The sequence below is a fragment of the Hippoglossus stenolepis genome, chromosome 12 (genome assembly GCF_022539355.2).
Source record: "Hippoglossus stenolepis isolate QCI-W04-F060 chromosome 12, HSTE1.2, whole genome shotgun sequence".
NCBI classification, from domain to species: domain Eukaryota; kingdom Metazoa; phylum Chordata; class Actinopteri; order Pleuronectiformes; family Pleuronectidae; genus Hippoglossus; species Hippoglossus stenolepis.
The window spans coordinates 2,278,108-2,295,970 of record NC_061494.1 but is presented as its reverse complement, the minus strand read 5'-3'; the positions used below and the strand labels follow the sequence as shown (position 1 = coordinate 2,295,970).

Here is a 17,863-nt window from a genome sequence, read left to right as displayed (position 1 = left end):
CTGGTACAGAAAAGACCTGTTATTATGAAATCCTGCTGACTCAAGACATCTACATAGGAAAACACAATTATTATTATTATTATTACTATTATGATTATGAACTGGTTTTGCCATCATCAATAACATAATTTTATCTACAAATATCGCTCTTATTATTTTCAACCAATATGACAGAATTTTAAATATGACAGTCATACAACTGTTACTGACTTCTCTCTCTCTTCTCTCCTCTCTTTTCCACCTACCTCTCCTCTCTCGCCCATTCTTCTCCACTCACCCCAACCAGTCGAGGCAGACGGACGCCCACATTGAGTCTTGTTCTGCTGGAGGTTTCTTCTTCTTTATGAGGGGGTTCTTTTCCCTCCACAGTCGCTAAAGTGTTTGCTCATTGTGGGAACAGTTTGGTTTCTCTATGATTTTTAAGTGCCTTTCCGATAATGCGTGTTATGATTTGGCGCTAAACAAATAAGATTGAATTGAATGAAACTAAAGTCGTCCACATATTGTACTAAAATACCTCATAAAGTGAAAAGCTTGCACACATATTCAATGATATACTATAGCCTACTTAGAACCTCAAACATGTAAAGGTACAAAGCATTGAAGAATACAACTGGAAATCTGTTATAATAAACATATGAATCCGTATGAGGATTTCACTTTTATTGTTTTTTTGGAGACGGAAGAGACCATATTTGTACGAGAAGGTGGAGCTGAAAAGGAACAAGGGGTGGATTATAAAGTGTTTGAATAATCTCCGTGGCTAATTGCATACATGTATGAGGAGCAACCTTGTGACGTTATTGAAGCAGAATTGACCATGTGCTCGCTCACACACGGTGTAAGTGTAACAGAGTTAAACATTTACTACATAAGCAATGTGGGAAGTTAAGGCGGCAGCCGATCGTGGATTATGATTTCACTAGATGATTAGATATACAATATGCCTATACTCATATATTCTACTATTATTAGCAATACCTCTATTATTACACTTGTCATCACTGCTCCCTTCATCTCTGTCAGACATTTTCTTATGTATGAATACATAAACATTGATACTCCTCTTTTCTCATGAATGCTGTAAATATTGTTATTTTGTTGACCTGCTCTGCTACTCGGAGCATCTATTGCTCGATTATTTATTTTTTTCCTTACTCCTGCTGAGGGTTAAGGGCAGAGGATCACACCTTGTTCAGCCCTATGAGATTGAGTGATATGGTTTTAAATGAAATCCTCCTCCCCCTCACAATATTTTAAGGCAGCATTTAAATAATGTATATGATTATTATTATATATAGGATATTCTACCAGTGTGTGTAGCTTTTCAGTTGTTCTCACGATGAGAGCTCATCAGCTGTGTATGTAAGCATATGGTTGTTTGATATGTGTGAGTCTTTCTCTTTACTGTGTGTAGGGTTTTCAGTGTATAGTGTAAGTGAGCGTGGTTTCACGTGTGTATACGTGGTAATTCTGAATAATGTCCCTGATAGGCGCTTATAGGACGAAGCACACTTTTTAGATAAGTTACCTTGTTCTGATCTGCCAGTTGTCAGTCAGCTGTGGCTTTCCCACACCTACGTGGCTATAAAGGCATCTGGTATTTCAAGCAGTGAACGATCAGTACCTTCTTGTCCTGCCTGAAGGTAAGTACACGCCATGTTGCCATTAATATATTTGTTTCATTTCTCTTCAACAAAGAATTTTTGTGGAACTTGTTCAACAGATGTTACAGATGTGGGGTTTGGGTCTGTTCTGCTTCCTCATTGGAGCATCATATGGTAAGTTTAAATCTTCCAGTCATTTTTTTTTCAAGTAACAAACTAATTGAGCAATATGTTTAAAGTGTCATTGTGGACTTCAGGCTCCTATAGGGATTTTCTGCATTTGAAAGCTCTAAACATGAAGATTTCTGCTTTTGTTTTCCCTTTAAGCAGTTTATTCCACCCTAATTATAACAGCCTGCTCTAGCTTTTCATTAAATATACAAAGTGGAATGTTGAGAAGACTCTACTTTTGTTATGGCTGCAGCACAACTCAATCATAAATATTCTAATTGTTAGGGCTTTATTTATCAGCCCAACATTTTGAAAAAAAGTGAGACATCTGCTATTATTCACAGGAGTTTGCAATAACTGGCTGCTAATCAGGCTGCTTCTTGAGTCAGATAATGTTTCTGGACAATAATCAACCCTTTAAGCAGGAGGTGGGGCGGCTTTTCGATGACCTAATCATTTGATTACTAGTTTGACTAGCACAGTTATTATCACAACTTGCTGGAGTCCTCTGATAGTAACATTAATTAATCATTACTTAGCCAGTCCACCAAAAAAATAAAGATGTGGATGATAGAATTGTGTAAACAGGGATATGAATGACATGGTCTAACATGCTCCATGTAAATGTCATATTTGTGATTTGACCTTTCTCATGTTTCATGTAAAAGTCAAAGCCTAAATATAAAAATAGAGTGTGCATGTAAATTATAGCTAACCAATACAGGAATCTCTATCTAATATTAATATGGAATAAATCTAAATTTAATTTTATTTCATGATCTGATTTTTTTAATTAATTTGGAGATAAAACTTGCTTTTCCAGAAAACCTGAAACAAATAAAATGGAGATCATTTTTTTCTTGGCATGACAAATCATTTTGAGTCTTTTCCAAAACGCTTTTGCATGAACATTTCTACCCAAGAAAGGTAAAAAATATATAAATTATGAAATGAAAGTATAATGACATATGAGTTTCTTGTCTTTACCAAAGCTTTTGTCTCACTGTGTCCCTAAATCAATAATTCAATAAATCTTCCGATTTGGACAAATTAAGTAGAGAACAGGTTTCTTTGGATTTACGCTTCAACCTTGTGACCTGTTTGGTCTCCAATCGCCAAGATACACTGACTGCAACGTTTATTTAAGGTTCAGCTGTCATTTCTTTCTGTCAGGTATCTCATTGTCCTGTATGTATATGTTCATATGTATACATCCGAGCTGTACATGATGTGCTCTTGGTGATGTGTTCACAGCAGCAGAGATATGTTTGGATGAGCTGGGCTGCTTTGATGACCTGCCTCCCTGGGGGGGCACTCCCGAGAGACCAGCCTCCATCCTGCCCTGGAACCCTGAACAGATCGGCACCCGCTTCCTGCTCTTCACCCAGAAGAACCGTTACTTCCAGGTAAGAAGGATGATTATTTATGAACTCATTTATTAATTCAGATTTTCACTTTGCTAATTTGACTTTTAATGAAACTCCTCCTTTGTTAAAAAAAAGAGCCCAACTTTGAATATCTGGTTTATTTTTCCAACCCTGAAGGCTGAAGCCTCATGTCACCTTCAGCTACATTCTTTTTTGCTCAAAACATTTTTTTAGTAATGAGGGGCAACTTTTATCTTGCCCCTCATTACTTACTTATAATGTATCAATGTACATGTGAGCAATGTTTTGAGGTGGACCTGTGATGTGATGAATATGAATCTTTTTCTGTGTGTTCATCACTGCTTTCTTATTGCAATCATCAGGAGATCCGGCCGGACAAGTCCATCCATGCCTCCAACTACAACGGAGTGAGAAAGACTCGATTCATCATTCCTGGCTATTTGAAAGCAGGAGATGAGACCTGGCCACAGGAAATGTGTAAGGTAGGAAGGAAACATTCATTATGGGATGTTCTTTGAAGAAATACTAATCTATAATTTGTGTCAGAGCATCATTAAACCTCAACATTGATGTTGGCTTCAGTAGATGAACACACGAATGTAGTGTTAGAAATGGAATGTAATATTTTGAATTATGTTTTATTTTCTTATAATCGATAGAAGAATCATTGTGTTGTTTTGTTACCTTAGAGTGAGCCCTTTATAACTAGAGAGCAGGTCCTGCAGGTCAGCCAGGATCCACTGAGCTGTTTCTACGGTAGCCCAGGGTGGACAAACCAAACACTGGCTATAGGGAAGGGCTTACCTCATTTTTACCTTGTTACAGTAGAGTGTTGCAATCTGCACTAGATGTCATTAAGTGCTACACACTGAACCTTTACTTCCTTAAATCTTCAAAGGGACAATTTATCATAACAGTCAATACAAATTGAAGACCCCTTCTAGGGGTGTTCTTTAGTTTTTAGGTATGTGTCGCTGAGTTTGCTGCCTCCACCCCAGAAGGTGCTCATCATCCTCTTACATCAACCTGTATTTCAAGAGTTTGGAATTTCTGAGTTTGTCCCATTTTCACTTCTTTAAACTTTTCCATGATTTTAGGAAATGTGTGCATCAATGACCTGAGATAAAAGGGCACATGATGAAGCCACTGAATTCATTTCTGAATTACTGTGAACATGTTATAATTCTGAACACTTCTATCAAGTGTTGTTTTTTCTCTTTGGTTGATGTTATTTCTTGTTAGTTTTGTTTTTCAAATGTGCTCTATGTATAAATCCTTACTAATAGGGATTATAAATACAAAGGAGTTTTTTGTGAAACTTTTAAACCTTGCATTCATCTTATCTTTGTCAACTAACTTTTGCTCTGTGCAGGATATGGTGAAGTGGGAGAGTATCAACTGTGTTGCTATGGAGTGGACGACAGGTGTGAAGACTAAATACGCCCAGGCTGCCAATAACGCCAGGGTGGTGGGTGCCCAGGTGGCCTCCATGATCAAGTTCCTCATGGTAATGTAACCCATAGTACAATACGTGCAGGAAACAGAGGATAGTCAAAATTGAAGGATCATTAGATGTAGATGTTTGTTTCATTGTGTGTGAAACTGGGTCAGATCACCAGTTCCAAATAGCTTAGGGTTCTCCTCCTCCTCTTCCTCCTCCTCCTCCTCCTCCTCCTCCTCCTCTCTCCTCCTCCTCCTCCCTCCTTCTCCTGACACTCTGCACCTGTGTCTCCAAGGAATAAGTGATCAGCCCCATGTTGTTCTCCCTGTTCACCCACAACTGCATGGCCACGAAGAGATCCATTACCCTGACCACGCTCCCTGGCCTCTTAGGGTTAGGGTTAGGGTTAGCTGAGTGTGGGCTGCAGGAGGCTGCAGGTCTCTGAGGCTGTGGAGAGGGTCAGATGATTCCGATTCCTGGAGATCAACATACGACCTGGTCAATCTGCGCAGGTGTGGTCATGAAAGCGGCGAGAGAGCAGCTCTTTCACAGGTGTAGAGCATCCTGACTCTCAGCATCACGGCCTGGTCCAGCAACTGCTCCTCTCTCGACCGTAAAACTCGTGACACACCTACAGGACTGAGCTGACAGCCAGTCTGCATCCAACGCTGCAGGAGGAACACACAACAGATCCTCTCTGGCCTCAGCTACAGGCGTTTCATGCTTTAGGCCTTAGTTCATGTTATCAAGTATCTGACAACAAACTTAAAGCGAAAAATTAAGTGAAAATTACACAACAGACGGGCTGGAAAGGGCACAGACAAATAAAACTGGGAGCAGAGGGGATATTCTCATGCACACAGTAGTGCATAATGTATGCTGAATGTATGGTATTTAATATTCATGTTGCATCACACAGGTCAACTACAAGCAGAAGGCTGATAAATTCCACATCATCGGACACAGCCTCGGGGCTCACGCTGCAGGGGACGTTGGGAGCCGGATCACTGGCCTCGCACGCATCACAGGTACATGTGCTGCAGCAGCCACACTTGAAAATGGTCTGTTAGCTGGTTCGAGGGGGAGCTATCAGCAGAAATGGAATATGATGTTCAGTGCTATGTTTTTATCAGTGTATAATCAGGTGAAACTAAGGACTGCTGTGTTTGCATTACCTTGGAATGAGCTCTACATATCCATAGGAGGAGCGAGTTCTATTCTATATATAAGATGTGGGAAAATATAATGTGTACATTAGATGTAGTGTGAGCAGTGCAGCTGTTGTGAACAAGATTGCTGTTGTACATTTTTGGGACAACTTTCAGACATGTGAGAAAAATCCTTTATTATAGTAAGTTTTGTGTTAGGTGTAATTATTATTATTACATTTTGTGAAGCTGTGTTTTAACTAATGTTTAATATTCGGGGCCAAGATTAAAGTAGATGCAATCTGAAACACTTTTCTGTAACATTGCGAGATACGGCCTTGTTTCTCATTTTCACAGATTTCCCAGGGAATCATTCATGGATAATGATGAAAAAAAATCTGCCATAATTAGAGGACAGATATTTATGAGTTTGTGCAATTTTGTGCAGATAAATTGAATGTAGGGGACTGTTGGGCCTTGGGGAGGTTTACACTGTGGTACTGACTGACACTGGCCCAGCATATTGGTGAAACTAAATGTAATAAAAATTAAAAGGGTATAATCTGTATTCATAGGATCAAATGTCTATGAATGACATGCTTATAATTTGATATTGCATCACCATTACCCCCAGGGCCATACATTGAATGGGCTTAAAGAGACAGGAGGAACCACTTATCAACAGCATTGGCTTTTTATTTCTTATTAAAGAAGTAATTATACGGTATATGAAACACTACAGTATGATAACAGTGTGTTAATAGTGCAAATCCAATCTCAATTTTAGCAATGCAGCTTTTCATGTTATTTTACTGGTTAGAGGACAGCTTGGATTTCTTCTCATTTTAAATTCTCACTTTTTATAGAGCAAAGAATTATCCTTGTCCGACACCAGGGTTTTGGTTTTGGTTTTTTGCAAACAGGTGAATCTTAACTTGGGGAAACAATGCTGGTCTTTGTTGCAGTCCATCTTGTGAATTTGGTTGCTGAGACAGCTGAGCTGGTATAACTTTAGCCACAGAGCCTTCGTCTGATCTTTCTGTAATTCAATACCACTCTTTGTCTGCGTAGGACTGGACCCAACTGAACCTTACTTCCAGGACACTGATGTGTCTGTGCGTCTGGACACCAGTGACGCTGCCTTTGTGGATGTCATTCACACCGATGGACTTCCTTTCAAATCCAAACTTGGTACATATCACCACTGATCATGATGAGTAAGAGTAAGATGGGAAGTATTTACTGGCTCAGTGTCCTCACTGTACTTTGAAACACTTCAGTACAGATTAGTAGTTTACTGAGCCTGGAAGGAGCAGTAGGTACAGAATGTGACTGTAGTTAATGTGAAAAGTGTCAAATATATTTATTCTGCGCTCTTAACATGTATGGTAAGCCCACTAATAAGCACAAAAATAAGGGAAATAAAGTGGGATCATCTTCTTCTGTCAAATATGAAAAAATAAATACTGTGTCTGGAGAAAAAGTGATTAGTGTTGCCCTCCTCTCAGGCCTGGGGATGTCACAGGCTGTGGGCCACATTGACTTTTATCCCAATGGAGGAGAACTGATGCCCGGCTGCTCCGCCAACAGAGGCAAACCCACTGATCTGGATGCTTTCTGGGAAGGTGAGAGGATTTAAGACACATAAACTAATTTTACTTGAATAAGTGAAAATCCAACAATTATGCTGATGATTTTGTTACTACTTTTTCTACAACTTCCCTCTCTGTCAACTCTGACAAGTATTACATTTATGACCATTTACGATCATGTTGAAAAGAATCTAAACTGAAAACTGCAGGTGAGAGCATCCTTTTCCTTTTTTACCACATCACACAGTCTGTCTCTTATTTATACAGAACAGTAGTAACTAGAAGTAGATGCCTTGAGGATATTCAGTGGCATTGCTTTTGCAAGTGAAGAAGGTGGAATGTTTTGATCCTGTAGGATGAAGGTACGTCCATGAGTCTCTCTCTTTGCTGTTCTCCTCGTGTCCCTTGTCTCACAGGGGTACCCAAAGGCAATGGTGTCCTCTCATGGTGGTAATTAGAACTGCGTTATTTTGCCCATCTGGTATACCTCCTCAGACTGTGAGTGTCAGCAAATTGATTAGCCAGCCTCATTGGGCAGCAAGACCGTGCATAACATTTTTTATAATGAAGCAGTAAATCGCAATAGAATGTTTCAGTATGTGTTCTGATTGGTCTCCATCGGCTACGGTTGTTAACTCACAGTTTTTCTTTCGAGAGTAGAAACAGGGCTCATAATGCTGTGATCTCATGTGACACCGCTTGCATGTGCTCTGCACACTCAAGACAACAGGCTCCATCACAACCGCTCCTCCTATACATAACACAATGAGTCATGCATCCTATTTTCTCAACCACGCAACTTACAATGCGGAGCCCCCTGTGGAATATTGGAGCTGTCCCAACGGAAAAATCGTAAAGAAACCACAGGCAGGGTTATTCCTGCTGGTCCCATCTGAGCAAATATTTTCTAAAATGAATGACGACGGCTTTCTTTTGAAATGTGCTGCTGAGTAGCGAGGCTCAAGTGGCAGCATTGGTGCCATGCCTGGGTCAGGGGTGGGGGGTGGGGGGTGTTGGCACAGCTGAATATGCCACTTTTGATCCTACAGATAAGAGAGGGAGAGTGGGAGCCAGGGCTGCATAGCTGGAGTTCTCGGAGCGCCTGGTGTTTGCCCTGCACTGGAAGAGAAAACAACAGAAGCCATGACCTCTCTCTATGTCTGTCTCCAACCAGCAGCGCTCCTCTGTCTCTCCGTCTCACATTCTTACTCTGAACATTCTCCTTATTGTTTCACTGGTGCTGAGTCTGACTCATGAACACTGGAATGTAATCCTGTTTTCTGGGATTCTCATCTAAATCACAGCAAAGGGATTCTCTGATCACTTTAAATATGCACTGATCAGCCGCATTATTAGAACCAGTCACTACTTCTAATGTTGATTTTGTAATGTCGGTGCATAAACAACATTCAAACATCACATTATATTATACGTGAGAAAACATTATAACTAGGAACTGTTTATAATGTTGCGGCTGATCAGCGTAATCCTCCCCTTCGGTTGACAGCTTCTCACTGGCTTTACTCAGAAGGTCATAAGTTTGTATTTAGCCATCTGAGAATCAGGACTATAATAAGCATTCACGTCTTCTCTTATTCCTCCTTACCTCTTTTAACACCACGTCCCTCTCACTTCTTGTCCTCCCCCCTGTCATCACCTGATCCAACCTTTGCCAGGTACGAAGAAGTTTGACGGCTGTAACCACGCCCGGGCCTACCAGTACTACAGTGAGAGCATGGTTAAACCCCAGGGCTTTGTGGGATACCCCTGCCCCAATAAGGACAGTTTTGCAGAAGTAAGTCTTCAAGTTTCTACAGCACTACGTGATGAGTGGTGCTGATTGAAATACAAAAAGAAATGTTTAGGTTATGTTCAGTCTTTTTTCAGGGAATTTAGACATTTCTAAATGCTAAATGATATATTTGCATATCATTGTGAATAGGTCGCGCTGGAATTATTGTGACTATATGCAGGGCGCACTGAAGAGTTACTCTGGCTGGCAAGCTAACAGATAACATAGAGAGACTGTATATAAAGATACAATACAATACACACACTCGACCAATGGCGAGTCAGCCCTCAGTTGTCAATCATGATGTTTATAGCATCAAATAAGTAAATAAAACCAAACCTTCTGGAAAAATTTGCAATTGAGTGTAATAAGAATTACCTAAAATGAGAGAAAGCATCTTTGAGAAAAATGTATTTAACATGAAGCCGACTTAGTTTTTTTAGTTTATTCCATGTCCTCTTTATTAACATGGAGGAGGCAGGATTTATGACCTATACTTCAGCCAGCCACTAGACGGCGATTGAGATGCTTCGGCCTCACTCTTGGAGAGCAGTCTATGGTAATGTGCCAGCTTGCAAACTGGATCGGTCGATGAGAGATGACTCCATCAGCTCAACAGAACAGGTTACATAGAATTAGAATTGCGGCACAGCTAAAATGTGAATTTCCCTTTTGGACTCTGGTAACAAAAGTCAGCTGCACAAAAAATGTTGAATGCTCTTGGTCCCATTGGGTGGTGGGGTCCACTGACGTGGGGTCTGGGGGGCATCCTCTCTAATTCATTGTAAAAAGTGACACGGAGCTATCAGATTGACTCAGACAAGAGAAGTGCTGGAGAATATCTCCAACGTCCCAGCATGAGTACGAGGATGCCACCTGTTGCTGCTGCATGACACTGATATGGCTGTGAACCATTTCTTTGGTTTTAGAAGTCAGTTCGGCAACACTGCATTTGAGTTGAGGCGGACGTGAATGGGCTTCCCTCATGTGCTCCGTGGGGAGGGCTTGTATCTGCAGCTGTTGGTGTTAATGACAGTTTATCCCTGCTTTGGACACATGTCCCGATCAAAGGAGGCCCGGGGAGCGCCAGGCATGACCTCATGCGACTATGTTCTTGTTGAGGGATGACAGCACCTCCTTGCCGCTCACCTCGTAAACGCTCTCTGGTGTTATTCCTGCGGCCATAGCTGACAGCCACAAAGTCGCCATGCTCCCACACTGTAACTTACTGCACAACCAATATCACTCTCCACCTTCATATTTTTGAAGTGGCAATCTGCAACAAGGTCTACGGGGAGAAGTCCTCTAGGGTTGTTACTTTCCCCTGACTCTTTATTGACAGGAGAGGACTCTCGCACTCCATCACACGATGAGCTCAGTGTTCACACCTCACCATGTCTCCACAGGGAAAGTGTTTCCCATGTGGAGATGGTAAATGTCCTCTGATGGGCCACGACGCTGACAGGTTCACTGTGACTGATGGTGTTTCAAAGACAGGCTACTTCCTCAGCACTGGCGGTTCAGAGCCCTTTGGTCGTAAGTATCCTGCCCTCACAACAGACTCACTTACACATTGAAACTTATTTTGATATTCATTTCAATTTTATTTGTATCGTGCCAAATCACAATATACATCATCTCAAGGCAGTTTACATAGTAAGGGCGACCCCTGACAAAATTATAGAGACACCCAACAGATCAGATCAGAAAATACAGTGCACATAGGTTGCATAATCTGAAACAACAGCATGTAGGTAACAGTCAGATTTTCTCCCTGTGTTTTTGAATCATCCCCACCCATGGAAATTGACTCACGTATCAAGGTGTGATGACACTTTGCCAGAGGCTTGGTGAAATAAAATGATTTTTTACTATTTCTTTCCACTTCTAGGTTACAGCTACAGAGTGACATTAACCCTTGATGGTCCCAGCTGGCCCAACCCAGGCTTCATGTATGTGGCACTCACCGGAAACAGCGACAGCACCGAGGAGCACCAGCTCCATGTGTAAGGACATTATGTATCGGTCTGTGGAACACAGTCCGTCGTTTAGGATGCTGTGCTTCTTGCTTCCAAATGTAATCAGGGTTAGAAAGGCGGCAATACAAGTTGTGGGATTGGATATTAATTTTTCCATATCTGGTCACATCAGAGCCCTTTGTCCATCAGCTGCTCTTTCCCACTCCTGTCACGTCTGGTGCCATCTTGAGGTTGCCAACCCTCAGGCCTTAAAGTAAAACTAGGTTAAACTCCAATGAGAAGAACTGCAGCAAAACAAGAATATTTTGAAGCCGAGTGAATCTCCACTCCCCACTGCCCTGGCTCACCCCCAAAACACATATCTGATTCATAGGAGGGAAGCACGGGAGAGATCGAGCAAATGTGCGGATACTGTACTTCTGTTTAAACCCTCTTACACAGTCTGAGGTGTTCTGGACGGCCTATCTAGTGGCTCTTACTCAAGTACCCGTCATAGCAAGTGGAGATGCTGAGGAGATGAGAAATAGACCAGTGGCTGAGCTGACAGAATTGACAGAGATCAGTCAATATCCACAACTGGCCAAGTCTGTGATTTAGACACCAGTGAGTTAGCTGAGCAGACGAGAGGAGGAGGGGTCACTCAGGCCTGGTCGGTATGTGTGTATGGTAACTGCAATTAAAGTGCAAAGTGTATGTACGATTGTTTGAAATATATTCAAATCACACCTCACCACCTGAGTCTGTAAAAGTAATGGAGCTCAGATTGCAATGTCAAAGTGAAGCTGAACGATCGTTTTATAATGTGTGTGGTTGAGCATTTCATTTCAGTGGGATCTGTTGTGATGTTTGTCCAGGGGGTCAATGGTGTCTGGGCGGACCTACGAGGTGCTGCTGGACGCTGACGTGGTTCTGGGAGACGTGACAGAGGTGAAGTTTAGATGGAACAACCACATCTTCAACCCCATGAACCCCAAGTACGGAGCATCTAAAGTGGAGCTGGAGAGAGGAAAGGACATGAAGATGTAAGTTCGTTTTTTCTCTCTTAAGGTGACGGCCAGGTGGCAAACCTACAGCTATCGTTTTAATCATCAGCCAGCTCCAACAGAGAAGACAAAGACATTCAGTCTGAGTAATATCACTGCAGCTGCTTCCCCATGATTAGTATTTGAACCAAAACTTAATTATGAACTGTTATCACGATGTGTGGGTCTCTCATATTGACTATGGAGGATTATTAGTTACATCCAGGATGATTCTAACTGATTCAAACTGATTATGAGTTCACAAAGAACAACACACTCTGGTCACTGAGAGCAATGGAACTTCAGGCTCTTTAATCTAACAATAGAAAAACAAAACCACAACAATCCACAGGCTACACCATATTTGATTACACTGTTTATTATATGACTTTTTGTCAATTTAACTTTACCATAAGTTTGTCTTGAATCTATTAATTTGTAAATGTTTCATGTTTATGTTTTAAATACTAAGCTTTAAAAACAGATCTTGTCCATGAAGATAGTTTTCAGTTTAATGGGGAAAATGTGTATAGATTGTTTGAAGAGCACTGCCTCTGTGGACAGTTTAAATCTCAATCTGTTGAAAAACACCTTGTGATAATCAAAAATGTAACAAACCAAGCAACAATTTAAAAAAGCTCAACTTAAAATACCATCTATTACTGTTCAGCTTTGAGTGACATTTAACAATGAGTTAAACAAATTATAGAATTAGTAGAATGTTTTACCATTATTTATATTTATTTATTATTAATTATATATTACCAGTGACAGATGTTAACTTCCCACTGTAAATGTCTCTGTCCTCTATCTTCCCAGTTTGTGTTTTATTTGTGCTGCATGTCCTTTGTCTCCTGTCTGTTATACAACTCCTAGTGGTTAGAAGAAGAATCACAGAATGGGGCTTTTTATTGCATGAGTTCGGACAGTCTCAACTTTGTGTCTGGGACATACAGTCTATGGTCTGGAAAATCAACAATCAGCCCTTTAAACATATTTCTCTTTTTTCTCCTGACATTGAAAACTAAACATGTGGAAACAACTTGAGTGTGAACCCTTCATATAGTTTGTGAGCAGATTTACTGGTGACTAAAGAATTTGTGGTGCATCAAATAGGGAAATATTTGTTCCACATGTTGTGTATAACTGTGTCCTATGTGTCATATGGGCATCAGCAAATATAAATATATTTTGTTTAGAAATTGAAATAGACTCATATGGGACCTGTACGAGGTCCAGGACCCAGACACAACATCTGGGTTGAAAGAAAAAGTCAACGTTCATAAGAACTGATGAACAGAGCATTTTACCACAGTGCAGGGACTAACTTTAGCCACTAGAGGGCAGCATGGGACTAGTGCCATCTAGTGGTGAGGGGTTCCGGGAGCTGCTAAAGTAGAGAACATTCTGAAGATTCCTCTATTATATGATGCTTTGTCAAACTTTTTCTTCACATCCATCAACAGAAATAGAAGCTAGTGATCAGAAATAGATTTAGCTGCTCCTGACACAAATACACAATGAATTGTTGTTTTTGGAGTTTTTTTAACATGGAGCAGCTTAAACCAATATATTAATCTGGATCATCTTCTGTAATGTCTCACTCAGTCTTTAATCTCCTCTTCCTCCTTCACAGATTCGTCTTCTGTGGAACACACAACGTGGTGGAGAACGCAGTCCAGTCTGTGCTTCCATGTCGATTTTAACCACAATCACCATGTCTCTCAGAGTCTTTCAATAAAGATTCAGCATTCTCACACATTTGTTTCTAATTATTGATATAATAAAAAGGGCATCTATTAAACCTTGTCAGCAACTTTGTAGGGAACACTATAGAGGTCAAATATCCAAAAAGATGACCTTTCACACTCAGATTAAGGAGGAAATATTTCATAAATTATGAATTTGTTCTGTAAAATCTCAGAAAAATAAAGTCCATCATAATTTCCAAAGTGTCTCCAACTGTCTTGTTTTGTTGAATCAACAGTTCCAATCCCCCAAATCTTCTGTTTAGAATCATAGGAGACTCGGGCAAGCAGGAAATATTTGAAAAAATGCAGTAGATTATAATTTAATAATTTTAATTATCAAAACATGGTTACAAAGAGCTTTACAAAATACATAGAAATAAAACAACATAGAAAAAAAACAAGAAGGATAACAGTAAAGAAAATATTATATAAAAACTGTTTAAAATCAGGTATTAAAGGTCTTTCCTACAAATATATGTTTTAATCAATGATTTAAAAACAGGTAAAGTGCTGAAAAGTCTAATATCCTCTGAAATCCACAGCCTCTGGACCTTGATGGCAAAAGCCCGGTCACCCCTGGTTACCAGCCTTGATTTAGGAAGTAGTACAAAAAGTGTTGGTTAGAAGATCTTACAGCTTGGAGCATGGGGAGTTTGTAGCTCCGTAATAAACAAGACGACCAGACCGTGCTGATCTTTAAAAGTTAAAGAACTTAAAATCGATCCTGAACCCAACAGCAGCCAGTGGAGGGAGGCAAGAAGCAGCAAGTGAATCAGCTGAAGCCGAGACCCTGACGATTGACTGGTTCATGTGAATAGTGCATTGCAGTAGTGCAGGCATGAAAGAAGAAGGAATAAGCACAAATAAGCTTGTCTAGGTCAGGAAAGGTAATTTGATTTTATATTTCTTAGGTGAAAGTAAAAAGGTTTCATACGTTTATTAACGTGGCTTCAGGAGGCTGGAGTATCCTAAAAAACACGCATTGTATAATATCATCTGTGACTCTATCAGTTTTTATGATTGAAAAAAGGTGGATAATGCAGCTTTAAAGTCCGAAAATAATAATTATACTCACTCAAGTTCGCAATGTGTGAGAGGGAGCACTGCAAAACTCTTTACCTGCAAGTTTACAATCTTTAATCATTATTTATCAGTCTTTACACCATTTGTGAATTCACATAAATGCACATAAAACATATATACAAAGGTATTAACCCCCCATTTTAAAGGGCTAAACGAATGCAAGGGATACTTCACACGTCTGTGAAGACAACTGCTCCTGTCTGTCTCTTCAAAGCCAACCGTTCCTTACTGTCAGGAGCAGGAGAGAGGATAAATGTTACCCACATTAATGTTGAGAGACATCAGGCTCCCTCTGTGCAAACACAAATCAACAGTAAATTACATGGTGAGCTCGCTGCTTTCTCCTGCTCATTTGGATACGGAATGGTCCCGGACAAAATCTTGTCTAACGTGTCACATATATCTGTAATTCCAAGAGGCTGCTGCGTGTACGTATGTGTGTGTGACCGTGTGTGTCTGTGTGTCTGCAAAGCTCTCATTAATCTGTCCGTGGCCTTTCGTTGGCTTATGAAGTCCTGATTGTGCGTCATTGTTTGGCTTCATTTATTTGAACACACACCCTGTAATCACGCTTGTAAATACACGGCTTTAAAAAGGCGAGCTGCCATTTTCATCATGGCGCTAACAAAGTGCATTTGAAATCACTCTTCCCTTGAGCTGAGCCATCAGTGCTCACACAATACCAATCAGAGGGGGAAAAAAACAAGCTTGACTACATTAATAATATTAATAAAACAGGAAATTGAATGTGTGGGCTAAGAGGTGGGGGGAGAAAGTGTCTTGAAATCCTCTAAAGACGTCTGTCTTTGTCTCTGACTCGTTTCTCTTTTCATTATTGGCTCATTGAAAGTGAAGGCTAATGACAAAATAGCAGGCTAATTCCTGTAATTATGTGAGTTTGTCAGAGGAAATTTTGCGAATGACAGCGCCTCTTTTTCAGATCTTCCAGCAAGTAGCTTTGGGGGTGGCATTGTTACTAACAAAGCATCTGCAGACAGGTCATGAATTAGTGAGGTATACATGTAGGTGGCAAGAGAAAAATAGCTCCCCTGGGGAATGCTTGCACAACAAACTTAACCCCTGGCCGTTAGGTAGGCCTGTTGTATGCTGTCATGAACAGAGGGGTAAAGAATCCACGTGCATATTGTTGCAAAGTTGGGGCAAAAGCAAGAAATGAACGTCCATCCACGAGGACAACGTTTAGCTTTATCCTTTAAGTTTATTTGTGTAGCGCATTTCAACAACAAGGCAATTCAAAGTGCTCTACGTAAAATATGCAAGGCATTATGACAAATTGTAAAAGCAACATGAGACACGACAAAAAAGAAGCATTTGAAAATAAATTGAAAGAGTTAAATACAGAATAAATAAGATAAATGAATAAAATAAAAGAGCGAAAATAACAGTGCAGTGTAAGTAATTAGTAGTTATATGATTTAATAAAAGGCAAACAGCATTCAGCATATATCTAAAAGAACTAAGATTAGCAGCGGACCTGCAGGTCTCTGGGAGCTTGTAAATAAACGTGGAGCATAGAAACTGAACGCTGCTCCTCCATGTTTAGATTTGACTCTGAGGACAGAGAGCAGACGTGTTCCAGACGACCTGAGGGGTCGAGATGCTTCATAACGTAGCAGGAGATCTGAAATATATGTTGGCCCTAAAACATCCAGTGCTTTAGAAACCAACAGCAGGATGTCGAATTCTTTGACCGACAGTTCAAAGTTCTCAGAACTGGAGTGATGTCATCCACTGTTAGTGTTAGTGAGGACCCGAGCAGCCGCATTTCGAATCAGCTGCAGCTATCTGATCGATTTTTGGAAAGAGCTGTAAACACACCATTTAATATAAAATAGCAACCTTATTAGTAAGGTGCCTTGCTCAGGGGTACTTAGATAATGGGATAGGGAGAGGAGTGTCCTTTTGTCACTCCTCTTGGACTTGAACAGATCCCTTTCCTGGTCCATCCTACAGTCCAAGTATCATGTTTGCCCGTCGGTGGCCTCGAACCAGCAACCCTCCAGTCCGATGTCCCTTTTCTCTAACCACTAGTCCGCCGCCGCTCAGAAGGTGACTGTTTTGAATAATGCAATATTTTTCAACCTTCATTATATATCATAAATGGCTACAGCAGTAATATTAGAATAGACAAAGGAATGTATTATAATGCGCAGGGGGAGGTTGAATAGAGGCGTGTGGTTCAAACAGGAGTACTGTCTTTGCAAGGCCAATGCTAACTTTTTAAAGCTGAGTGACTAAGTGTGTGACTCTGTAAATGTTGACTTTGTTCAGTTTGAGGCAAGGCATCATTCTCACCACTTGCACAGACCCACACAGGGTTTAACACCTAAAACCTTCCATTAGTCAGTTAGAGAGGAAGAAGCCTTTTTGGATGAAAGGTGAAACGTTGCTTGAGTTGTTGATGTACATTTGTACGACTCCTGAAGATACCACAACCTGAGTCTTCACAGATACATTGCTGCCACTTCTGATCTAATAAATCATTACAGATTAACAAGGCTGTCGGATCATGATTAGGACTCAGGAGATAGAGCGGGTCATCCACTAACCAGAGGGATGGTAGTTCGATGCCAGTCAGCGTGCCTTAGTGTCCTGGGGCAAGATAATGACACCATATTGCCCCTGACGGCTGAGACGGCAGAGTGTGATGAAGGGCTGCACATAGTTAGACTGCATGAATGTGTGTGAAGGTCCGAATGGGTCAAAAACTGTACTGTAAAGAGCTTTGAGTGTTCATCCAGACTAGAAAAGAGCTAGTATGAATACAGTCTATTTCCCATGTGATGTGTCATTTTATCTATATTTATAAAAAAGAGCTGAATGTCTTTTGGTTTGACAACAGAATTGGTGGAAATACGTTAGTTGCTT

General features: G+C 40.6%; 1 protein-coding gene across 1 annotated transcript; it reads left to right on the top strand.

The window, feature by feature from the left end:
* The first annotated feature begins 1,726 nt into the window (after positions 1-1,726).
* On the top strand, positions 1,727-14,068 carry LOC118119128 (inactive pancreatic lipase-related protein 1). The gene is made up of 12 exons (XM_035172840.2): positions 1,727-1,781; positions 3,033-3,184; positions 3,529-3,648; positions 4,539-4,673; positions 5,527-5,635; positions 6,827-6,946; positions 7,264-7,380; positions 9,024-9,142; positions 10,546-10,675; positions 11,031-11,145; positions 11,973-12,140; positions 13,777-14,068. The coding sequence occupies exons 1-12, from the start codon at positions 1,727-1,729 to the stop codon at positions 13,844-13,846; spliced, it is 1,410 nt and encodes a 469-aa protein (XP_035028731.2). The 3' UTR covers positions 13,847-14,068.
* Positions 14,069-17,863: the final 3,795 nt, after the last annotated feature.